This window comes from Mugil cephalus, chromosome 18 (genome assembly GCF_022458985.1).
Source record: "Mugil cephalus isolate CIBA_MC_2020 chromosome 18, CIBA_Mcephalus_1.1, whole genome shotgun sequence".
NCBI classification, from domain to species: domain Eukaryota; kingdom Metazoa; phylum Chordata; class Actinopteri; order Mugiliformes; family Mugilidae; genus Mugil; species Mugil cephalus.
Genome location: NC_061787.1, coordinates 1,515,825 through 1,542,067, shown reverse-complemented (window position 1 = coordinate 1,542,067; position 26,243 = coordinate 1,515,825). Strand labels below are relative to the sequence as shown.

At 45.0% G+C, this 26,243-nt stretch overlaps 1 protein-coding gene and 1 long non-coding RNA gene across 2 annotated transcripts; both read right to left on the bottom strand.

Moving 5' to 3' along the window:
- Positions 1-11,977: 11,977 nt before the first annotated feature.
- On the bottom strand, positions 11,978-12,720 carry LOC124995639. The gene is made up of 2 exons (XR_007110745.1): positions 12,640-12,720; positions 11,978-12,410 (listed from the first exon to the last, which is right to left on the bottom strand). It is a non-coding gene; the product is annotated as an uncharacterized LOC124995639 (long non-coding RNA).
- Positions 12,721-16,531: 3,811 nt separating this feature from the next.
- LOC124995627 (serine/threonine-protein kinase 17A-like) lies at positions 16,532-23,427 on the bottom strand. The gene is made up of 6 exons (XM_047568141.1): positions 23,190-23,427; positions 22,897-23,098; positions 19,359-19,485; positions 19,213-19,261; positions 18,570-18,749; positions 16,532-17,242 (listed from the first exon to the last, which is right to left on the bottom strand). The coding sequence occupies exons 2-6, from the start codon at positions 22,912-22,914 to the stop codon at positions 16,879-16,881; spliced, it is 738 nt and encodes a 245-aa protein (XP_047424097.1). The 5' UTR covers positions 22,915-23,098; positions 23,190-23,427; the 3' UTR covers positions 16,532-16,878.
- Between the last annotated feature and the right edge of the window lie 2,816 nt (positions 23,428-26,243).

The window sequence follows — 26,243 nt, the reverse complement described above, 5'->3', positions numbered from 1 at the left end:
TAACAGTGCAGGTGAACCAGCTCCCTACATCACCTACAGCAATCATCCCCCAGTGCCCACGTGACCCAAGCCCTGTGCATCGCCGTGGCAACCAGACCACACAAATCAATAGCTATAGCAACAGTCCTGACTTTTACTGTTAATGTTAAGTAAGAGTTTGCTAGCTGATGTTTTTCTCTCTCTGGCAAATTAATAGTGCAGGTTGTCAATCAACCACAAAAAAATCTTTATGTTTTTGCTTAAATTCAGACTTGTAACATTTGTTATCACTATATAAGTTTCATCATGTAAATGGAGGGGCAAAAAGCAGCATCAGCTCCAAATATTGGCTCAGAAAAGTCGGTAGCATGTATCAGCTGTTGGCTAATGCTGATGTTAAAAAACTCAGTATCGGCCCTAAAAGATCCATATCGGTCGACCTCTAGTCGATTGTGTGTTAAAATGTTTTTAATTCCTACAAATTTCCTCCGGTTTTGATGTGAATACTCTCAAATTTAAGCTGAGAGTCTGTAGTCTCTGAGACCACCTTCAGTTTATAACTGTAACCTGAATAAACTTTGGTTAACAGCTGGAATAAAAGACACATTTCAGTTAAACTCAATCAACCACTGGGGACAGAAAATATCCTGGAACTGACAGAAGTGATTAAAATGAGTCGTGAACAAGTGAGTAGTAGTTCTCTTACTTTGTGTCTGAGGGTCGAGGTTCTCCACTGAAGTCTGGAGGATAATACATGGACCTGTCACTCTTCATAGACAGACAGCTGGATACTGTAGACTCTGCTCTCTGTCTGTGGTACTGACCGCTGCAGAAACAAATATGGTTTATTCTCAATAAAACTGATAATCTCTGAGATAAAAATCAGTTCAGTAGCAGTTTTATTTCGTTCTTTTTTTTAATCCAAGATGGCATGAAGAAGGGCAACTTTTATGAGAAAAACCACAAAGGTAAATGAGAGAGCCCTTAAAGCTGGCTAGCAACTCTTATTGATATTATATATTTATGTAATATATATTTCTCAGTGTGGAACAGTGATATCTTTCCCAAATATTGTTGCTTTTGTCAGAATTAGGGCTGAGTATCAATCAAACATTTTCGATACCGGTACTAATACCGATACCTTCACTTCGATACCGGTTCCTAAACGATACTTTTTTCGATACCAATTTCATGATATCATTTCTAAAAAAAATGAAAATGACACATTACGGTACAAACCCTGAGTTTTATTTTTCTATTTCAACCAGCAGCTTTTCTACGGCTCAACAGGTCGATCACCTTGCCATGTGTTACAACTTCATTGTAGTCACTTTATTTAGATGAATTTTGCAACCTGAAAATATTACTTAAAACCACTTTCACACATAGTTTTTGTAGTTGACACATTAAGGTTTTTAAATAGAGTCTCTGATTTGTTGAGGGAAAAAATGCAAAAAGTGTTCCAACTGTCCCTGGTGTCCCCTAAACAATGCTGTCAGGCCTATTTAAAGAAATAAAAAAGTGATTTTCCAGAACACACAGAGATGTCCAGTCCGTCCCCATGTACAGCTACACTTGAGGCGACGCTGCTCCGACGCCTGTTCCCTCTGTTTGTGAGTGTCGCAGAGCCACACATACAGAGGCGATAGAAAGAAGCAGGAGGGACTGATAAAATGAAATAGCCCAGAGCAGAATCTGTATGTGCTTGTCTCTTAGCAGCACAGAGAGGCAGCCTCTTGGGAATTACGTCAAATGCAACGAGATACCAGAGCATTCTGTGCAAAGCCCCAGTCAAATTTAACCACATGAAAACCACACGTTTTGGTGAATTTCTAAACTAAAATAAAAAAAATCCGGACGCTCTGGACTGGACGTTAAAAATGGACATGTGCAGGTAAAGAAAACAGGTAATGTTACAGCTGATCACAGACAGCATCATCAGATCTGATCATGTGATTAATCTCCGTCTGTGGGACTGACCTCTGCAGAAACAGATACAATAATGTTTTATTCTCATCAGTAACTGATGTTCTATTTCATCCTTACTGACCGCCAGAGGCGGTGCTTCAAGCACTGAATGCATCCATCTCGCGCACGCGCAGGTCGAGTATTATACCAACAAAGTCACCTGTGACCCCTGATGACCCCGGTCACCTATATCTTCCGGTGACATCAGAGGATCGGTTCCTTTTCATCTTCTCGCTTCGCAGGTAACTGCACGCCACTGCGCTAGCTAAAGCTAAGTGGCTATTGCTTCGTTGCCGGTAGCCTCGCGAAGTTTCGTCGGAGCCGCGAGCTGCTCGCCCCTCCAAAGGCTGCAACGGACTCCGCCGAGAGGTTTGTGGTTTGCCGCGGACACATCTGCATCAGCTTTTCATCCTCGGTTGGATAAGTTTATTTCGTTCTATTATATACATTCTTAAGTGCAACCGGTTACTCGTTGGTTGTATTTGTTTGTTTGTTGGTGGAGGTAGTGTTCCCGCTCCCTCTCCCGGCATAATATCATGTGAATCAGCTGTTGGCATTGCGTGTGCTTGCCATTAGTGCTGACTATCGGTGCAACCCTTTTGCATTCGCTTTGTTTTGTTGTTTCGTTTGCTGGTGAAGGCAGTGGCCTCGCTCCCTCTCCCGACATTTGTACCGCTATATATTTGTATTATTTTTTCAGTTGCTGGTGAAGGCAGTGGCCTCGCTCCCTCTCCCAGCATCTGTACAGCTAATGTTTGCCAATTAGCTGTAAGCATTGCGTGTGCTTGCCGTTGACTATCGGTGCAACCGATTGTACTCGTTTTGTGTTGCATTTTTCATTTGTTGGTGACGGTAGTGATTTCGCTCCCTCTCCCGGCATTTGCATTGCACTTGGCATTTCAGTTAATTGATGTGAATCAGCGGTTATTTTCTTGACTGTTTGTTACTTTTCTTTCCCTATTAATTATTACCGGCGTTTTTCGCTCGGCCTACCTTAGTTTGTGTATTGTGGTGCCATTTCGACTGTGCCCGTTTTGTGCAAATACCCCTAACTGGTGAAGGCAGTGCTTACGCTCCCGCTCCCAGCATAGGTGTGATTTTGTAGTTGGTAGCAGTGTTCCCGCTGAGGCTAACTCATCTCCTGCAACCTTTATCTGGTGACGGCTGCGGTTTCGCTCCCTCTCCCACTGTCTGTTGGTTTCTGTTTGTTTTCCTGGTTGTCACCATGTTTGGCAACCATTCTTGTTCAGCCTGTATGGCTTCTCTGCAGCCTGAAGATGGCCATGATTTGTGTCCCTCATGCCTCGGCCTTGAGCATCTGAAGGAGGCTCTTTCAGATGACGCCTGCATGAACTGCAGCTTCATGCCCCGGGCAGTGAGGGCTGCCAGACTAGCTGAGGTAGAACAACTGTTGACCCTCAGCCCATCACCTGAACAGCTGACCCCAGCACAGGGAGTGGTTCCAACTCGGTCTGGCAGGCCCAAACGTCGTGCTGCCGAGACAGCAGTCCCCACTTCCAGGAAGAGGGTTAAGGAGTCCAGTCTTGCTTCCAAGGTGGACCAGTTAACAACAGAAATTAATAATATGAAATCCCTCTTCCTAACCTTCCAGTCTGGGACTGGTGCAGGGGAGCCAGCTGCTTCAGTGCCTCCAGCGCCCATCTTGGAGCCGGAGGAAGATGTGCTTTCCATGGCGGCGTCAGCCACTCAATTTGCTGAATATGAGCCGGAAGTGGTTGCGCAGGATGTAACCTCCCGTGCTTCCGCGGCAGGCTCCTGCTCATCGACCCACAGCTCCGCTGGTGGTTCTGATGATGGCTCAATGGGAGCCATCATTCGTATGGCCCTGGCCTGTTTGCAGTTAGACCTACCACAAGCTCAGTCGGCTCCGACCAGTGCTTTCTTCAGGCGTGGTCCATCCCACACTAACTTTACTGTCCCCCCATCAGAAGAGTATCTGAGGGAATTGCATGCATGTTGGAGGGATTCTAGAACTCTCTCTCATGCAACATCTGATGGTCGCACCCTGGCAGCCATGCAGGATGCACCCAGATTTGGCTTGGGCCGCATGCCAGCAATTGAGCCCACTATAGCTGCTCTGATTGTCTTGCCTGATGAGGCTCTGAGGCCAGATGCGAGGTGTCCTCGTCCCCAGTGTCGGGTTACGGATGACCTACTCTGTAAAGCCTATGACGCAGCGGCACGCATGGGACACATAGGTAATTCTATGTCCCACCTGCTGCTCGCGCTATCAGCATCCCTGCAGGAGACTACAGTGGATGCTCCCGTCCACAATTTCAGCGACGCTTCCCTGCAGGCATTCGCGCTGATGTCTAGAGAGCTGGGGCGATTGATGTCCACTCTCGTCCAGGCTCGCCGTCAGGTTTGGCTGGCACAATCTCCTCTGACTGATGCATGTAGGAGAACTCTCCGCAGTGTTCCGGTGGAACCTGGGGAGCAATTTGGGTCTGCGGCTCTAGAGGCGCTTAACCGCGCAGTTCAAGCCAGACAGACTCGACTTCAGCTGTCTGAGCTTCAAAGGAATATGCCCCCTCCTAGCGGCCCTAGGAGCTCTTCAGTTGCCCCCCAGCGCCGGCCTCATCCACAGACTTATCCCAGTAGCTATCGCAGGTCTCAGCGCATACCTTCACAGCCTGCCCACCAGCAGGCACGGGCATTTCGGGCCTCTGAGCAGCTGCCCTCTGGGCAACCTCAGCCCTCTCGTGCTGCCCGTCGTGCCCCCAGAGCCTCTAGAGGCCGGGGGACCCGGCGCTGAGGCCCAAAGGCCGGTCGTCGGCTGTTTTTTCCAGCAGCAGCTCAGTTACTGGGCTGCTTCCACCAGGGACCCCTGGGTGCTTTCCACCTTGACCCACGGGTACAAACTTCAGTTCCGACGCCGGCCCCCAGCCTATGGCCGGGTCAAGATGACCATCATACGCGACCCGGCAAAAGCCCAAGCCCTCAGCCAGGAGTTGTCCGTCCTCCTGGAAAAAGGTGCCATCGAGCCAGTAGATCCCCTGTTGCAACCAGGGGGATTCTACTCCACTTACTTTCTAGTAACAAAGAAAGACGGCGGACTCCGTCCCATCCTCGACCTGAGGGGTCTCAACAGATTCCTGAAGGTCTTGAGGTTCCACATGCTCAGCAATGCAGAGGTTCTGCGCACTGTGGCCAGAGAGGAGTGGTTTACATCAATAGACCTGAAGGATGCCTACTTTCATGTCCCCATAGCTCCAAACCACAGACAGTTTTCTGCGGTTCGCTTTTCACGGGCGTCATTACCAGTTCAGGGTGCTCCCGTTTGGCCCCTCCCTTTCCCCACGGGTTTTCACCAGGTGCATGATGGCAGCCCTCTCACCCCTGCAGTCGCGGGGAATGAAGGTCCTCCCATATCTGGACGACTGGCTCATCTGTGCACCGTCCCAATCTCAGGTTGCCCTGGACACGACACATCTTCTGTACCACGTGGCCCGACTGGGCCTGAAGGTAAATTTTACCAAGAGTTGCCTGGTTCCCTCGCAGAGCACACTCTTTCTCGGAATGACTCTTGATTCAGTCGCCATGAAGGCCTGTCCGTCACCACAGCGGGTGGACGACATTCTCCGCCTCCTTCTCTTGTTTCAGGAAGGCAGGTGGTTGCGCTATGTGGAGTTTTTGCGCCTCCTCGGGAAACTGACGGCTGCTGCCAATGTGGTTCCTCTGGGACTGCTGTCGCTACGTCCTCTTCAGAGGTGGCTGCACAGCTTTCATTTCAATGTTCTATGGCACAGGCACAGGAGACTCAGAGTGTCACGCTGTTGCCTTCTTGCTCTGGCCCCATGGAAAGGGGGATCATTTCTCCTTCAGGGCATGCCCTTGGGTTCCATTGCGTCCCGTCGAGAAGCCATCACAACAGATGCCTCCCTCTCAGGGTGGGGCGCCGTGTGGCAGAACCAGACAGCTCAGGGGCTGTGGTCTGCTCGAGACCGTCGGTGCATATCAATGTTCTAGAACTGTGGGCTGTGCACAGGGCACTGCTTTTTTTCCTTCCCTTCCTGAGAGGCTGACATGTGCTTATACGGTCGGACAATGTCTCAACCGTCTCCCACATAAACCACCAGGGGGGCACCAGGTCTGCCCAACTGTTGCAGGCATCCCGGGAACTGCTGTTGTGGGCAGCGCCACGTCTGGCCAGCCTGAGAGCAATGTATTTGCCCGGGGAAAAGAACCAGGCTGCCGACTTCCTCTCTCGTTACAAACCGCCGCCAGGGGAGTGGCGGCTTCATCCAGAGGTCGTTCTCAACATCTGGGAGGTCTTTGGCAAGGCAGAGGTGGATCTGTTTGCCACGGAGGAGTCGACCCATTGCCCTCTCTGGTTCTCTTTGACAGAAGAGAGCAGCCCTCTGGGTCAGGATGCTCTTGCCCACGATTGGCCAGACAGTCTTTATGCGTTTCCGCCAATCCCTCTGATTTTTCCAACGCTACAGAGGGTCCTCCAGCAGGGTCACAGACTGCTGTTGGTAGCCCCCTTTTGGCCAGGCAGGACGTGGTTCCCACTGCTGAGCAGGCTCTGCCGCAGCTCGCCATGGCGCCTCCCCGACAGGAAAGTCTCAGTTACAGGGCCAGATTTGGCATCCCGACCCTCCTCGCCTGCAGCTATGGGTCTGGCCGCTGCAGGGCCCAACCCCCTACTGACAGAGTGTTCAAATTCTGTCTGTAATACCATATTGAATGCCAGGGCGCCTTCTACCCGTTTGCAATATAAAAATAGGTGGCAGCTGTTCACTGAGTGGTGTTCAGACAGGGGTGAGGACCCTGTGAACTGTTCAATCCCTAAGATTTTGGAGTTCCTCCAGTCACTCTTGGATAACGGTCGGTCCCCGGCTACTCTGAGGGTGTATGTGGCAGCCATTTCCTCTCGACATGTTCGGGTGGAAAATGACACAGTAGGGTGCCACAGATTGGTGTCACTTTTTCTGAAGGGGGCGTGGCGGTTGTGACCCCCACGAGCACAGCGTGCCCCGGCATGGGATCTGCACCTGGTGCTAGATGCTCTGTGTTTGCCTCCCTTTGAACCCCTGGAACAGGCAGAACTGAAGTGGGTCTCTGTTAAGACTGCCTTTCTCCTTGCCATTGCTTCAGCAAAGCGGGTCGGAGAGCTACATGCTCTATCCGTCAGTGATTCATGTCTGAGGTGGAACTCGGATGGTTCAGGGGTTACTCTTTGGCCAAACACAGCCTTTCTCCCGAAGGTTCTGTCGTCATTGAACCTCAATCGACCTATCCACCTAGCACAATTTGTCCCCCCAGCAGGGGAGGACAGGTTAAGACTGCTGTGTCCTGTGCGGGCTCTGAGAACCTATGTAACCGCGACCGCAGGTATAAGACGGTCAGACCAGCTCTTCCTCTGCTATGGTGGTCCTAGGAAAGGCTGTGCTCTCTCCAAACTACGATTATCTCATTGGGTTGTTGACGTCATCACCCACGCATATAAAGGAGGTGGTCATCCCCTGCCGTCAGGGGTGAGGTGCCACTCTACCAGGGCCGTCTCAACATCATGGGCGGCCCTGCGTGGTGTGCCCCTGGAAGACATCTATGATGCAGCATCATGGGCATCACCAAGTACCTTCTCCAGGTTCTATCGGGTGAATGTTGCCACCCCCCATCCGATGGGTGTGGTCCTGTTGCCTGATTCTGCTGTTTCCTCTCAATGAGGTATGCATTGGAATTCTTCGTGACTTTGTTGTTATGGGTCATCCAGTGCTTGAAGCACCGCCTCTGGCGGTCAGTAAGGATGAAATAGAACGAAAGTTACTTATGTAACTACGGTTCTATGAATCCTGGATGACCGCCAGAGCATTCCGTCACTCAGAATCCTCGTGCACTCGTGAGAAGATTCTGCAGGAACCGATCCTCTGATGTCACCGGAAGATATAGGTGACCGGGGTCATCAGGGGTCACAGGTGACTTTGTTGGTATAATACTCGACCTGCGCATGCGCGAGATGGATGCATTCAGTGCTTGAAGCACCGCCTCTGGCGGTCATCCAGGATTCATAGAACCGAAATAAATAATAGAAATAAGGTCCTGTATATTTTGTGTGACGCGCTGCTGCTGGTTCATGTAAACACGCTGAGTCCAGGTGACTTTCAAGCATTTAATACATCAATCACAGCTACTTCAGCAGCTTTCAGATTACACACGCCCAAAGATGGAGAACGTGTACACTGGTGGTGGATATGTAACAGTGCAGGTGAACCAGCTCCCTACATCACCTACAGCAATCATCCCCCAGTGCCCACGTGACCCAAGCCCTGTGCATCGCCGTGGCAACCAGACCACACAAATCAATAGCTATAGCAACAGTCCTGACTTTTACTGTTAATGTTAAGTAAGAGTTTGCTAGCTGATGTTTTTCTCTCTCTGGCAAATTAATAGTGCAGGTTGTCAATCAACCACAATAAATCTTTATGTTTTTGGTTAAATTCTGACTTGTAACATTTGTTATCACTATATAAGTTTCATCATGTAAATGGAGGGACAAAAAGCAGCATCAGCTCCAAATATTGGCTCAGAAAAGTCGGTAGCATGTATCAGCTGTTGGCTAATGCTGATGTTAAAATACTCAGTATCGGTCCTAAAAGATCCATATCGGTCGAACTCTAGTCGATTGTGTGTTAAAATGTTTTTAATTCCTACAAATTTCCTCCAGTCTGGATGTGAATACTCTCAAATTTAAGCTGAGAGTCTGTAGTCTCTGAGACCACCTTCAGTTTATAACTGTAACCTGAATAAACTTTGGTTAACAGCTGGAATAAAAAATACATTTCAGTTAAACTCAATCAACCACTGGGGACAGAAAATATCCTGGAACTGACAGAAGTGATTAAAATGAGTCGTGAACAAGTGAGTAGTAGTTCTCTTACTTTGTGTCTGAGGGTCGAGGTTCTCCACTGAAGTCTGGAGGATAATACATGGACCTGTCACTCTTCATAGACAGACAGCTGGATACTGTAGACTCTGCTCTCTGTCTGTGGTACTGACCGCTGCAGAAACAAATATGGTTTATTCTCATTTATTTTCATCAATCACTGATAAAGGTTATTTCAGAAGCAGTAAACACAAAAACTACACATGCTGCAGAAAATGAGATGGTTTCATATTTAGTTTCATTAGATTAAAGCTTTTCAAGGAGGCTGACAGCTGCCAGAGAAGCTGAGAGGAAGACACGACTCATTATTTCTATTTGAGTCACAAAAACCTTTTCACAATATTTCAGTGAACATAATTAAAACAAACAGAGACAGAAAATATCCTGGAACTGACAAAATGAGTCATGAACAAGTTAGTAGTAGTTCTCTTACTTTGTGTCTGAGGGTCGAGGTTCTCCACTGAAGTATGGAGGAAAATGTATGGACCAGTGACTCTTCATAGACAGATAGCTGACTCTGTTCTCCTCTTCCTCCATCTTCTGGCCTTCAGTCAGTCTGAGAGATAAACCAGAAACACTCAGTGAGTTTACATCAACTTCAGTTCCAGTACTCCAGGTTTGAGAGTTTTGGTCCTGGGGGTTTTGGTATCGATCAGATACCAAGTAAATACAGGGCTGGTACTGCTTTATTCTTGAAATGTCATAATCATTAAATAACTTTGTAATTTTTCCTTTGGTTGATTATGATAAAATACAGGAAATATATTTAGGCAAATAAACCTTTTAACTAATCACAATATAAAATAATTTAATAGTATAAAAGCCGGTGAGTGGCCGGTGAGTGTGTGTTTATATCATGTCTATGACTCTCACGAGCTGCTGGTCTTCTTCACCTCACAGGATCTGTGCTGGAAGGAGCTCAACAGCGCCCCCCTACCACCAATGTACTGTACTACAATGGTATTCTCTGGACAGGAGTGGAAGTGCAGCAGTAAATAGTATTTAATCATAGATACATATACATCTATATGTGTTTATATCGATAGTTTTTAATGAGAGTAAGAGCAGCGAACAAGAACAGATTCAAGCGCTGACGGAGGAAAAATACAGCGGACAAAGACCAAATATAATTAGTCTTAGAAATAGTGAACAGTGGGAACAGTCTTGGAAACTAGTTTTCACTTTCCATACTTTTCCAGACAGGAACATTTACATCATCAAATTCCATACTTTTCCATACTTTCGTAGGAACCCTGTTTCTGCCACACCTTTTTATCGACCATGGCAGCGGTCCCACATTTTCCAGTCTGCGCTGTAACACGATGACGTAAGAGAAAAACAACTGTCCCCCAGTCTCAGAGCGGGAGGTCAGACCCACCACTGCTGGTAGAGCCCACCAAGGAGACCGATCCTGGTCACAAAACACCACGTTAACGCCATATTTTCAGTGTCAAAGCGCTAGAGACAGTTTCTTACTCAGAGCTGACAAATCAACTTCCTCTCCCTCCCCTCGACGCACACAGCCCCAAGATAAAATAAAATGAAATAAAAAATGAACCCTCATGTTCTCACATGATGTAAATAAAGGATTATTGATTCTTGGACCAAAGTTTTAAAGAAGAAGAAGAAGAATATTAACTCTCACCTCACTTCAGTCTTTAGTTTCCTCCTTCTACTGTCAATCAAAATGGAGTCTGAACAAACTGAACAAACTGAACATTCATTTCCTCCTCCACGCAGCAACTAAACTGGAAACCACATGGTGTGTGTGTGTGTGTGTGTGTGTGTGTGTGTGTGTGTTCATCTCTTTCTCAAAATCGTGTCTCAATAAAATGATGTGAATGTGAACAAGGTTTCATCTCCTCGGCCTTTACAGAACAGGTGAGAGATAAAAAGAAATACAAGAAATAAGAACCACAATTAACAAGAGAGACAAAATAAAACAGGATTAAAATAAATAATATTATTAGTAAAATTAAATGAAGAATCTACAGTATCTACATAGAAATAATAGTCAGGTGTAATAGTGTCCATTAACATGGACAACATAATAATGATAATAATGATAATAATCATAATAATAATAATAAATTAAATTTGTAAGTGCTTTTCATGGTACTCAAAGACACTTTACATATTTTACAAAAATCATAAAATAGAGTCGAAAATTGTGATTCAGTTAAAAACAGCAGAGACAGTATAAAAACAAAGAAATAATATCCTAAAGCTACTTTAAAAAGGTGTTTCTTGAGCATTGACTTGAATGTTGGGGTGTGTGCATGTACTGATGGGTTTGGGGAGACAAATTGCAGCTGCCTACACTCGCCTCTCTCCTCCCACAGTGCAGGTGAACCAGCTCCCTACATCACCTACAGCAATCATCCCCCAGTGCCCACGTGACCCAAGCCCTGTGCATCGCCGTGGCAACCAGACCACACAAATCAATAGCTATAGCAACAGTCCTGACTTTTACTGTTATGTTAAGTAAGAGTTTGCTAGCTGACGTTTTTCTCTCTCTGGCAAATTAATAGTGCAGGTTGTAAATCAACCACAATAAATCTTTATGTTTTTGCTTAAATTCAGACTTGTAACATTTGTTATCACTATATAAGTTTCATCATGTAAATGGAGGGGCAAAAAGCAGCATCAGCTCCAAATATTGGCTCAGAAAAGTCGGTAGACTTAATTAGATTATGATAAAATACAGGAAAATATTTAGGCAAATAAACCTTTTAACTAATTACAATTGCAAAAGGTTGAGAACCCCTGCAATAGAGGAACCTTTGGGATGTGGAGGAACGGGAGATTCTCATCATAGATGTGATCAGATATCAACTGTGTGATGTTATCATGTCAATATGGACCAAAACCTCTGAGGAATGTTTCCAACAGCTTGTTGAAAGTCTGACACCAAGAATTAAGGCAGTTCTGAAGGAAAAAGGATCCAACCTTTTACTAGCAAGGTGTACCTAATAAAGTGGCCGGTGAGTGTGTGTTTATATCATGTCTATGACTCTCACGAGTTGCTGGTCTTCTTCACCTCACAGGATCTGTGCTGGAAGGAGCTTAACAGCGCCCCCCTACCACCAATGTACTACAATGGTATTCTCTGGCCAGGAGTGGAAGTGCAGCAGTAAATAGTATTTAATCATAGATACATATACATCTATATGTGTTTATATCGATAGTTTTTAATGAGAGTAAGAGCAGCGAGCAAGAACAGATTCAAGCGCTGACGGAGGAAAAATACAGCGGACAAAGACCAAATATAATTAGTCTTAGAAATAGTGAACAGTGGGAACAGTCTTGGAAACTAGTTTTCACTTTCCATACTTTTCCAGACAGGAACATTTACATCATCAAATTCCATACTTTTCCATACTTTCGTAGGAACCCTGTTTCTGCCACACCTTTTTATCGACCATGGCAGCGGTCCCACATTTTCCAGTCTGCGCTGTAACACGATGACGTAAGAGAAAAACAACTGTCCCCCAGTCTCAGAGCGGGAGGTCAGACCCACCACTGCTGGTAGAGCCCACCAAGGAGACCGATCCTGGTCACAAAACACCACGTTAACGCCATATTTTCAGTGTCAAAGCGCTAGAGACAGTTTCTTACTCAGAGCTGACAAATCAACTTCCTCTCCCTCCCCTCGACGCACACAGCCCCAAGATAAAATAAAATAAAAAATGAACCCTCATGTTCTCACATGATGTAAATAAAGGATTATTGATTCTTGGACCAAAGTTTTAAAGAAGAAGAAGAAGAATATTAACTCTCACCTCGCTTCAGTCTTTAGTTTCCTCCTTCTACTGTGAATCAAAATGGCGTCTGAACAAACTGAACAAACTTTACTTTCACTTCCTTCTTCACGCAGCACTGAACAGGAAACCACGTGGTGTGTGTGCGTGTTTGTGTGCGTGTGTGTGCGCGCGCGCGCGTGTGTGTGTGACACAGGAAATACAAAATAAAAGAGAATAAGGAAACACACAGAAGGTGATTCTAAACTGAACGTAAGTGTGAGAGTGAATGGTTGTTTGTCGAAGTGTAAGAAGTAAAACACAAACGACAGTTTAATAACTGCCTCCCCTCGACACACAAGGCCCCGAAATAAAAAAATAAATAAATAAATAAAAACGACCCCACAAACAAACAAACTCTTAAAGGAGAAGAACTTTAACACTCACCTCTCTTCAGTTTCCTCCTTCAACTCTGAATCAAAATGGAGTCTGAACAAAACACTTTCACTTTAATTGCTCCACCTCCACCTGCCCAGGTGAGCTCCTCCTCTGCTCCTCCTCTCTACGTTTACTGGAAATCACGTGATGTGTGTGCGCTGGTGTGTGTCTCTTTCTCTTCACATTAAAATCACGTTGTCTCAATAAAATGGATGTGAAGGAATTTAGGTTCAAAAGATAAACATACGAAAGATAAAAGTAAAATAAAATAGAACAATAAATTAAAAAAAAGTACAGAATTATCAGGAAACAAAGATGGAAGAATCTACAGTATCTACATAGAAATAATAGTCAGGTGTAATAGTGTCCATTAACATGGAGTTAACTCTCAGAGAAAGGTGAGCTATTGTACAGCTGGATAGAGTATGGTATGAAAGAAGTTCTTCTTTACACTAAAACAAATGGAATAAATATGGATATGGATCAGACTGGGCTGTATGTGGCCCCCCAACTAAAATGAGTTTAACAGCCCTGGTCTAGAATGACATGTGGTCCTTCTCATCCTCCTCTAATGGAGTCAGTCTGAGACATGAACCAGTGACAAGAATCAGGACCAACAAGTCTTTAAGGAGACACACTCCTCAGAGTTCACTCCCTCTCCTCATGAAACCTGATCACCTGCTCAGGTGAGCTCCTCCTCTCTCCATGTCCAGGTAGTGAGTTTATCTCTGGGCTGGATCAGACTGTGCAGGTAAATTCAGGACGTCATTAGAGAACAGTGTTTCACTCTGGCCCTGAGAGGAACCAGACCAATGTGGTCAGCATCAAACATGAAGAGTATCCCAACCTAAAGCAGAGGAGAAACAACACATGCTTCAGAGTGATCTGATTCTAAGGGAGGAAGACTTGAATGAAGAACATGTTGTAGAAATCAATTAGAAACTGGAGACAGAAATGAGTGATGCAGAAGTTAATATTTCAAATGATTTGAATGAAAGATTTAAGAAGTTTATTTTTAATAATTTCATCTAAACTAATCGTCTCACTGGTTTAACAGTCCATGAACTCACCACAGACACTGGTAAATCCTTTAACACAGTCAGTGAACTCACCGCAGAGATCAAGGTTCACATTAATGATGGTGTCACTTTATTTTTCTATATAAAACCTTAACAAACGTCAAAGAGAGACATTGACATTTACCTCATCACACAATAGAGAGAAACCAGCTGACATCCAGTTCTTCCTTTTAATCTTCTCCTCCATAACTTTCTCAGCTTTATTCTCTGTTATTGCCACTTCTCTATGGGTGAACATTGGTTAGATGTGTCCAACATGGCGCCCATGGAACACGTGACCAGCTCAGAACCAATCAGCATAGAGGGCCAGCTCAGAACCAATCAGCATAGAGGGACAGCTCAGAACCAATCAGCATAGAGGGACAGCTCAGAACCAATCAGCATAGAGAGACAGCTCAGACGCTCCATTCCCTGGTTGGACAGACTCTCTATGATAAACGGCTCTGTGGTCTCTGATGTGTTGCTGCCATCTAGTGGTGACTCGAGGTAAAGCTGAAGAACAAGATTTGTTCTTTTATCAGGTTTAATTTCTTCACTAACGCCAGATAAGAACAAGACGAGAATAAAATCTAATAATAATCCTCGTGTCACCCGTAGATGTTGTTGAATTAAATGACCTCTGACCTCTTGCTCCAGATGTTTCATTCTGTCCTCTGATCACAAACAGAAGCAACGACTTGTCACCGTTTTGAAATGTTTTTATTTATTTAAATTTACAGTATACGGGGCATTCATTCATTTACAAACCCGTTCCTATGGTAACAGAGCTTATCATTTAACGTCCAGACGTCGTGGAAGTCCGGAGCATCGTCATCGTCCACATGAACACAGCTGGAAACCAAAGAGGACTGAAGCCTCTAGGAGGAATATGTCACATGACTCTTTAAACAGCACCGGTCAACACAGACAAAAACATGTAGTAAAAAAAAAAGAACCTGCAAAAGCTAAAAATGATCAAATATTTTCCTCATGGCACCGGATACAAAACAAAAAGGAAAAGATACAAACACGGTTTAGAGTTAAGAGCTCGTTCTGTTCAGAGAAGAAGAAGTGGAAGGATGTCGTTAGTGGACTCATCATTTATTTTCTTCATCTTGGTCGGTGCTTGGAAAACTGCCCCATTATAAGGTTATTTATGGAGAATACATGAACAGCTTTAGCGTCTTTGTGGTGACAAATTCTATTTGAATTCTCTAAAATCCACTTTGAGCCTGGCTCTGGTTCTAAACGTGCTCTGAGGTTCATATTTAGACCCACGTCTTCCTCTGCTTTTAAATCCAGATGATCAAATTAAATCTTCATTTACAGAGCTGCAGACTTTACAAGAGTGTCACCTGGAGCTGAAACTATATGGATCTAACATAAATAATGATAATAATAATATTTAGAAACCATTTAGATTTACTGTATTATACACATATTTGACTTTAAACTTGACAAAATGATTTCAGGTCCATTTAGAAGCTGTTGATGATCAGCTGACATGGTTCACTGAGATGTCATGGAAATGGAGTTAAATGGTCCGTGTACAGACTCTAAAATAAAATATAGATAAATATTAAGAGTTTATTTTTAATTTAAATCTAATCAGGTAAATTTGCCTTTGGTCCTTTAATCCATAAAAACAGAAACCAGAAAGAGACGGAAAGAGAAACCAGAGGTTATTAGATTCATAGGAGAACAATGATCACTGTGGAGGAGATTACTTCCTGGACCAGTGTTCACCGTGGAGGAGACTACTTCCTGGACCAGTGTTCACCGTGGAGGAGACTACTTCCTGGACCAGTGTTCACCGTGGAGGAGACTACTTCCTGGACCAGTGTCCACCGTGGAGGAGACTACTTCCTGGACCTGTGTTCACCTTGGAGGAGACTACTTCCTGGACCAGTGTTCACCGTGGAGGAGACTACTTCCTGGACCAGTGTTCACCGTGGAGGAGACTACTTCCTGGACCAGTGTCCACCGTGGAGGAGACTACTTCCTGGACCAGTGTTCACCGTGGAGGAGGCTACTTCCTGGACCAGTGTTCACCGTGGAGGAGACTACTTCCTGGACCAGTGTCCACTGTGGAGGAGACTACTTCCTGGATCAGTGTCCACTGTGGAGGAGACTACTTCCTGGACCAGTGTTCACCGTGGAGGAGGAAACTTCCTGCCTCAGTCAAGGACTTTGTTGCACTTTTACTTTTTAAATTATGTCAGTAGAAACATAATTAAGTCAAATATTGACTTTTTTTTCCCCCCAGTTTCTCTTTTTCTGGTTTAAATGTAAACCTGACAAACCATAAAATAAAAACTGCACAGACCAGAATGTTTTTAGTTTTTGCTTTTTAAATTTTAAATAAACTCTCATTTATTATTTGCTATTGTACTTGAAACACCAGCGCGTACACGGGCCGGTGTATGAACTGATCTCTGTGTCTTTATGGGTCTTCATATATTGCACTCACCTCTTAATAAATGTGGATTTTCTCCTGAGAGAAACGACTCCATGTCTGATCAGTGGAGGAAGACTCCACCTCTGGAAACATGTGGGTGTGTTTAACATGTGTCTCTAACAGAGACGACAGTAGTGGAGCTGTGATGAGTCACATGTGAGTAGATCCTACTTAAATAACCAGAGATTCAACAGCATCTGAGCACACGTACGGTATAAATGGAGGGTGGAGTTTATAATCAGAGGCTTAATGAAGCTGCTGTGACAACACTAACTTGTCCTCCTTCAGAGGCTGGTGCTGGGGGGTCCTGGGGAGGTGCTGGGGGGGTCAGTAGATGAACTCTCCAGGGACCTCCTGCAGGGCGCTGAAGGGCTCCTCGAACTTGAAGCGTTTGGAGACGGCCTTCTGCTCGGTGGCCAGGGCCTCCTTCTCCGAGGTGGAGCTGGACGACTGGCGGCACTGGCCCAGGGTGTAGGCCGCCACCACTATCAGCTCCTCCTCCTCCTCCTCCTCCTCCTCCTCCTCCTCCTCCTCCTCCTCCTCGGCCGTGCTGGAGCTGCTGGGGGGTTGGGGGCTGCTGGAGGCCTCCTGGTCCTCCGCTGGGACGATCTCCTCCACCGTCTGGGAGTCCTGAGGCTCTGAGGGCTGGAGCCAGGGGTGTTTGAGGCACTGCTCCGCTGTGGCCCGGTCCCTGAACACACAACATACTGAAGTGATGCCTCATGTAAGTACAAATACTTTGTTACTGTACTTGGGTAGATGTTTCAGGTATCTGCACGAGAGTAAAGTACAGAAGAAGAAGAAGAAGGAGAAGAAGAAGAAGAAGAAGAAGAAGAAGAAGAAGAAGAGAGGAAGCCAAAGGAGAGTCTAGATTATTCTGTCAGAACGTTTTTCATTTTGCAACGTTTCATTAATGCAAAAAAAAATTACTTAAGTACATTTGAGAGCCTGTATTTTATTACTTTTACTTGAGTTTTTTCCTTACTTTTATTACTTCTATACTTCAGTACAGATACTTTTGCCTCCTCTATGTTTTTCTAGTTATAGTTCAGACTGTGAATAAGTGTTGATGTGGATGGAGGAGGACGGGGGAGGATGGGGGAGGACGGGGGAGGATAGAGGAGGACGGGGTAGGATAGAGGAGGACGGGGGAGGACAGGGGAGGAGAGAGGAGAACGGGGGAGGACGGGGGAGGATAGAGGAGGACGGGGGAGGACGGGGGAGGATAGAGGAGGACGGGGGAGGACGGGGGAGGACGGGGGAGGACGGAGGAGGATAGAGGAGGACGGGGGAGGACGGGGGAGGATGGAGGAGGATGGGGGAGGACGGGGGAGGAGAGAGGAGGACGGGAGAGGATGAAGGAGGATGGGGGAGGACGGGGGAGGACGGGGGAGGATAGAGGAGGATGGGGGAGGATGAAGGAGGACGGGGGAGGACGGGGGAGTATAGAGGAGGACGGAAGAGGACGGAGGAGGATGGAGGAGGACGGGGGAGGACGGGGGAGGATGGAGGAGGACGGGGGATGACGGGGGAGGAAGGAGGAGGATGGAGGAGGACAGTGGAGGACGGGGGAGGATAGAGGAGGATGGGGGAGGACGGGGGGAGAGAGAGAGGAGGATGGGGGAGGACGGGAGAGGATGAAGGAGGATGGGGGAGGACGGGGGAGGACGGGGGAGGATAGAGGAGGATGGGGGAGGATGAAGGAGGACGGGGGAGGACGGGGGAGTATAGAGGAGGACGGAAGAGGACGGAGGAGGATGGAGGAGGACGGGGGAGGACGGGGGAGGATGGAGGAGGACGGGGGATGACGGGGGAGGAAGGAGGAGGATGGAGGAGGACAGTGGAGGACGGGGGAGGATAGAGGAGGACATGGGAGGACGGGGGAGGAGAGAGGAGGATGGGGGAGGACGGGGGAGGATGGGGGAGGATGAAGGAGGACAGGGGAGGATAGAGGAGGACGTGGGAGGAGAGAGGAGGATGGGGGAGGACGGGGGAGGACGGGGGACAGGAGGACTGACTGTGGATCCTTGCGCAGCAGCATCTGGATGAAGGACAGCGCCTCCTGGTCCAGCTGCTGCAGCTCCTCCTCGGTGTAGCTCACGTTGAGCTGAGAGATGTTGAGGAACGTCTCCTGTTTGTCTTCACCCAGGAACGGAGAGATTCCCGTCAGCATCACGTACGCCAGGACACCCACACTCCTGACAACACAGAGCAGAGCAGGAATCATGTCTCTGCTGATAATCAATAAAGTCCCATCACTTCTCACTGAGACGGAGACATGATGCACACAGGAAAGATTTAGTCTGAACTAACAACTTCTTTCTTTATGCACTGACGGAGAGAAAAGAGAAACACGTCGACTCTAAGTCACTAAGCTGAGTTTATATTTACAAGAGGAACTGAAGGAGGAACAATGGACTTTATTCCTGAGGGATGAGGCTGACGTTTGTTTTTAAACTGATAAAAACTGGATGAACTGGTTGAAAAGTATAAAAAAAGCTCTAACCTGCAACAATGAAAAGGCTACAACTCAAACAGAAATGAACCTTTAGTATTTTGTTGCGTCTCCGTTTGTAAACCAGCTGTGTTGTGTGCAGTTTTCTCATGTTGCGTGTTTTATCTACCACACGTTTCCAGACACAAACAGGTTCATGTACGTACCACATATCTGTTGCTGTGGTGATTGGCTCATAATTCAGAATCTCAGGAGCTAAAAGATAAAAACAGAAACGTTTTCATCAAGTTATCATCAAATATCAGAGGATTCCTAAAAACTCCCTTTAAAAGTCCTAAAAGCAGGAACTCACCAACGTACTCCGGGGTTCCCATGATCTCTCTGAGCTCCTGGTGGCTGCTGACCATCCTGGAGAGACCGAAGTCCACGATCTTAATGTCTCCCAGAGGAGAGCTGCTGGTCAGCAGGATGTTCTGAGGCTGGAGGACAGGAGACATTAGGAGACACTTACTGTCTCTGCTCCATGTGCACACATGTCTTTCATGTCTTTTAAACCCTGATCACAGCTCATTTCGTTTTTTCTGCAGGTACGTGTTCAGGTTAGTGTTTGTGTATTAAATCAGACGATTCTAATAAGTTTCAGACACATTTTTATGGTAACAGCTCTCATCCTGTCACAGGTTTGGTTAATGTGACAACAGGTGAATAAAACACAACTAAAGCTCGTTCTACTTTAGTCTAGCTACACATATTTATTCCTTTAACTTTAACTTTCATTCAGTGTGATGCTCATGAATAAATATCATTTAGTGTGAATTTCCAGTGGAATTCATGGGTCAGAAACATTTTTATAGCCAGCTCGTCTTTTTCACCCCCTCAAAAAGTCTCTCCCACGGTTGTTAGTGATGCACAAGTCTCACATGTCCCAGGAACAAATGGACCCACTTTCAGATTCCTAGCTCCATTATTTTTGTCTAAGATTCCCTAATTTTCCACAAATTTAAGAGCCATTTTATATGAGCCTCCCTGAGATACCTTTGATTCATGAGACGTTTTAGAGTTCAAATACAATCAAAGTACTTCAGTTTACCATGTGTGGTTGTACTTCAATATATTCTGATGAGAAGTATTTTTTATTAGGAGAAATATACCCGACATTAATGATGGTTACTAATTATAACGTTAGTGTTCAGGGTTAAAGGCCTCTATCTCCCACAGAGTTGAAATGGTAACTGCTGTTCCTAATTCATAAGAATAAGAATCTTATTTAAGAAGCGTCTTTCAAGTCACCCAAGGACACTTTACAGAAAGGAACAGACGAATAGAACAATAGATAGAAACATCAATGGACACAAAGGCAACAGCATTCAAACATCCAAATACAAGGAACATACAATAAGCAACATTCAAGCATTGACAAACAGACAAAGTTCAGCATTTCATAAAACAGCATGATTTAAATACAACTTGGAGATGCAGAAGGGAGAAGCAGGGCGGTGTTGGAGTTAAGGGTGATGGAGGCAGAAAGGGATTCTTAACATGTGTTTGGAAAACAGGGAGAGAGTCAATATTACAGATGTCGGAGGGTGAAGAGTTCCAGAGCTTGGGAGCACAGTGGCTGAAAGCTCTGCTCTTACTGAATCTATCACAACAAGATTCATGGCTATAACCGGGATCTGAACCAGCCCTTCTGTAGGGAAGCTAGTGTTACTGACAAGTTCACCACCTGAATGCTAACTGCCTGTATGTTTCTGATGTGACTTATACTGCACTTATGTTTTCTAGTTTTTTTCAGACAAATCCCTTGTTGGGTTCATGCTGTATCTCCTCCAAGGAGCAGGCACAGAAAACATTAAAGTGAATTCTTGCTACACTTGGCGTTAGCCAGTCCTTTCTTTCAAACCAAGAAACACAAGATTCTGTCGTGTGTCACTTTGAGTTCTTTGAGCATCGTTTGGCCGATGTGATCCTAGTCTTTTAACTTCCAACTTTTCCTCCAAAGACATTGACGAAAATGAATTAGAAATCCAGTAATTCACCTCATTCACGCTAACGCTGCAATATCACACCTTTATCACAGACAGTGAACTCACCACAGTCAGGATGTGTGTATTTCCTAGAAACGTTTGGAGGTCCCTGAACTACCCACTGGATCTATGTATTTACTGGTAGAAGCTCCTCACTGGATCCGTCTATTTCCTGGAAGCTTCCCACTGATTCTCTGAATGGACTCTGATAGATGTTGATGAGCTGCAGTTCCTCTAGAGGCCACCAGACGGCGCTGTCTCCTCATTTACTCTGGGAATCCCTTCATCTCCACAAATAAAGTCAGTTCACTTTGAACAAGATGATCAGTTCCACTCTCCTAACATCAGACTATCTGAGCCCTGCATGTCTTCAAAGGCTCAAGGTTCTATTAAATGTAAAGTTTTAAGGTGGTATTAATATATTAAGGTGTATTAAAGTTAGGATATTAACATGAGAAGCTGCCGACTGAACACTGGAAAGAAAACGTTCATATGATTCAAGAGTTTCTAACTCAGTTTTCTACAAGAATATTTAGTTGGAAGACTCTGAAGTCATTGACAGATTGACAACACCATCTACAGTACGTGCTTCTTCCTACTACTTTTTGAGAATCAATGAATGAATCTGAATATTTAACCTGTATGTCTTCTGTTGAAAGTAATTGAATTATTAGATACTATTATATGCAGGTCATTTGTGATGTAGACTGTTTTACTTACTTGTACTGTTGAAATAAATCAAATGAATGAATGGATGAATGAATAAAGGATCAGATCAGATTCTGCAGGGTGCATTTGAATGCTTTCACCAGACAATTAAAACCATGTTACTCACTTATAGTCTGGAGTTTGACAAAGACTAGGATGAGGGAGTTCATTTGTACATGTTGGCCATAAGGGAGGTGGTACAGAAATCTCTGGTTTAGACTATGTGAGTTGGTGTTTGCCTTTACAGTCTGAGGTCCTCTGAAATGTTTAAGTAAAAAGTGTCTGTGTGAAAACACAGAAAATGACTTGAAGATCTATGTGAGCAGTTTCAGGTTTAGACTACGCCGTACTCATGAGCTGAAAGGTCCATTTGACAAGCACGACACAAGTTGAACATTTTCATCTGGTGACAAGGTTTGTGTTTTGTTTCCACTTCCTTTGTCTTGGAAGTTCTATAAACTGGGTCTCATCTTGTGCAGAAAAAAGTTATTGATAGAAACCCGTCCACTCCAGGTTGTTAACGCAGATCTTGTCTCTCTTCTGTCAATAGGTTGAAGGAGTACTGTGAGAGGAGCATGTCCTAAAGTACTAAAGCATGACGAAAGGCTCAAGATGAGAAGATGAAGTTATTCCTGTGGAGCTGTCCAGTGCTGAAGTTACCTCTCCTTGTGTTAGCCTCATGTCGGGCGTTGAGAGGAGCTGTCCAGTGCTGAAGTGACCTCTCCTCTTGTTAGCCTGATTTCAAGGGTTCAGAGGAGCTGTCCGGTGCTGAAGTGACCTCTCCTTGTGTTAGGCTCATTTCGAGGGTTCATGGAGCTGTCCAGTGCTGAAGTGACCTCTCCTTGTGTTAGCCTCATTTTGAGGGTTCAGAGGAGCTGTCCAGTGCTGAAGTGACCTCTCCTTGTGTTAGCCTCATGTCGAGGGTTCAGAGGAGCTGTCCAGTGCTGAAGTGACCTCTCCCTGTGTTAGCATCATTTCGAAAGTTCAGGGGAGCTGTCCGGTGCTGAAGCGAGTGTCTCTGGTTTGACAGTGGCACAAGCAAGTATGAGCACATTTCACCTATTTTAGCTTCACTCCACTGGCTGCCCGTCCATTTTAGGATTTAAAATTATTTTATTTGCTTTTAAAGCCTTGAATGGCCTTGCCCCACCTTACCTTATTGAGCTGCTGCATCCCTGCACTCCCAGCCGCTCTCTCAGGTCAGCTGACCAGCTGCTCTTGTCAGTGCCTAAAGCTAGGCTTAAACTCAGGTTTCTTGGGTCATCGCTCCTTCCCAGACTCATCAGCCAAGAAAAAATCTTCCACATCAAGTTAACCCTGACAACCATCGTCATCTTAAGCAGCAGAGTGGTATATCCTGTGAATTGCAAACAGATAGTGATTGTTGTATATTGCACAGGGTTGTACACAGTACAACATAGTGATAATATTAGTAATAGTAATACAACACATTGTGGAGCCTAACAGCAGCAGGAAAGGAAACACCTTCTATATCGTTCCTTCACACAGCGAGGGTGAAGCAGTCTGTCACCGAAGCTTCTCCTCAGTGGTGTCAGGTCACCCTGCAGGGGTGGTGCTCATTGTCCAGCATGGATGACAGTTTAGCCAGGACTCTCCTGTCACCCACCTCCCTCACTGAGTCCAGGGAGCAACACAGGACAATCAATGAACTCACCTCACACACTGGAATGCCCTACTGTTTTTACAGTCAGCAAAGTCACCACAGACAGTGAACACACCGTAGACACTGGTATATCCTACCTTTATCACAGATGTGTGTATTTCCTAGAAACATTTAGAGGTCCCTGAACTACACACTGGATGTATTTACTGGGAGAAGCAGCTCCTTACTGGATCCGTCTATTTCCTGAACACTTCCCAAAGATTTTCTAAATTGACTCTGATAGAATTTGATGAGCTGCACTTCCTCTAGAGGCGCTGTCTCCTCATCCACTGGGAATCCCTTCATCTACTCTTTCCACAAACAAAGTCAGTTCAGTTTAAACACGATGATCAGTTCCACTCTACCAGTTATAATTTAATAAATTATTCTTAAATGCTGTGTTTTAACATGTTAAAATCCCCACAGACACATTTGTCCTTTTGTTTTTTAGTAAATACCCTTTCCATAGTTTCTATAAAGGTTTCAATTTCGGGACCCAGGTTTCCACTATTTCCCACTGATTCTTTGAATGGACCGACTTTGATGAGCTGCAGTTCCTCTAGAGGCCACCAGACGGCGCTGTCTCCTACTCCACTCTGGGAATCCCTTCATCTCCACAAATAAAGTCAGTTCACTTCGAACAAGATGATCAGTTCCACTCTCCTAACATCAGACTATCTGAGCCCTGCATGTCTTCAAAGGCTCAAGGTTCTATTAAATGTAAAGTTTTAAGGTGGTATTAATATATTAAGGTGGTATTAAAGTTAGGATATTAACATGAGAAGCTGCCGACTGAACACTGGAAAGAAAACGTTCATATGATTCAAGAGTTTCTAACTCAGTTTTCTACAAGAATATTTAGTTGGAAGACTCTGAAGTCATTGACAGATTGACATCACCATCTACAGTATGTGCTTCTTCCTACTACTTTTTGAGCATCAATGAATGAATCTGAATATTTAACCTGTATGTCTTCTGTTGAAAGTAATTGAATTATTAGATACTATTATATGCAGGTCATTTGTGATGTAGACTGTTTCACTCACTTGTATTGTTGAAATATATCAAATGAATGAATGGATGAATGAATACAGGATCAGACCAGATTCTGCAGGGTGCATTTGAACGCTTTCACCAGACAATTAAAACCATGTTCACACTTATAGTCTGGAGTTTGACAAAGACTAGGATGAGGGAGTTCATTTGTACATGTTTGCCATAAGGGAGGTGGTACAGAAATCTTTGGTTTAGACTATGTGAGTTGGTGTTGAAGTGACCTCTCCCTGTGTTAGCCTCATTTCGAGGGTTCAGAGGAGCTGTCCGGTGCTGAAGCGAGTGTCTCTGGTTTGACAGTGGCACAAGCAAGTATGAGCACATTTCACCTATTTTAGCTTCACTCCACTGGCTGTCTGTCCATTTTAAGATTCGTTTTAAAATTATTTTATTTGCTTTTAAAGCCTTGAATGGCCTTGCCCCACCTTACCTTATTGAGCTGCTGCATCCCTGCACTCCCAGCCGCTCTCTCAGGTCAGCTGACCAGCTGCTCTTGTCAGTGCCTAAAGCCAGGCTTAAACTCAGGTTTCTTGGGTCATCGCTCCTTCCTTGACTGTTAATATCTTGGAGACACTTTCAGCCTGAAATCATCTTCACTGATCAGAGCTTCACAAAATAAGACACAACATAAAGAAGATAGAAGAGAAACTAGATTTTTCAGTCATTTCACATTTGTAGATCTTTAGATATTAAAGAATATTTCCTCCTTGTACAACAACATGACAAAGGCTGTTCTTGTTTCTCATCTTCAAATATCTCCACAACAACATGATGATGAACAGATCAGCTGATTGAGGAGAGACCAGCTCTGTCCCAGCTTTGGACTTTTCTCTAGCTTCATAGCCTCCCTGCTAATAGTAGCTCTTATTGGGCTTTAGTTCACCAGTAGTATTAGTTGTGTTTGGATGTTTAGATGTGTCTTTGTCAACCCCAAGGGGTTTCTCAAGGTAAAGTGTTTTGAGACTAAATCCTGATCAATAAGTGGATCTGTGGAGGAACCATCCTTCCTCTTCCCTAGATGCTGTTAGGGCGGCCGTTAACACAACACCACAAAGGAATCTAGTGGGTGTGCTCCCCACTACATCCCATAATAACCACACTATCACAATACAGTGATTCTGACAAACTCTCTTCATTGGAAGATAATCTGATCTGTGATTTATCATGATTTACATGGAACAGAAGAGGAGAAATTATTCCTTTAAATGTGCAAATTAAGTCAAATAATAAAAGTAAATAAAAAAGAAAACAAATGAATCCAAAAACTAAATATTCTAGTTCCTAACAAGCATAAAGAACTTGTTTCATTTAAACAACAAAAGAGAAAAACCAGCAAAGAAGCAGTGAAAATTGACCTAAACAGTGAAGGAAGGAAGTAAAAAGAAGTAAAGATGTTTAGTGAAGAGGTCCCTGCAGCTCCACTGTTGCTTTCATGCTTCTCTGTTCCAGCCGTTCAATGGCCCCTTTTCCTTGTGACCTGATGTCCACATCACACCGACATAACGTGGAAAATGCATGCAGCTAATAAATGTGTGTTCTTTTGACCACTCAGTGTTGTATGAGCTGCGTCTGTTCAGCATGTTAAAAACCTTCTGATGCTACGATGACACCACTTTTAGTTGGTCAATATGCTGCGTAATGTTCACGTGCAACTCCAAAAAGGAGGACAAATAATCTGGACAGGACATTTAAATTCTGGACTCTCCGGTCTAAATCCAGAAGTACGACCTGTTCATTCACATGTAGTTGAGTATTTAGGGTCAAAGTTGTTTTGGTCACAGAGCTC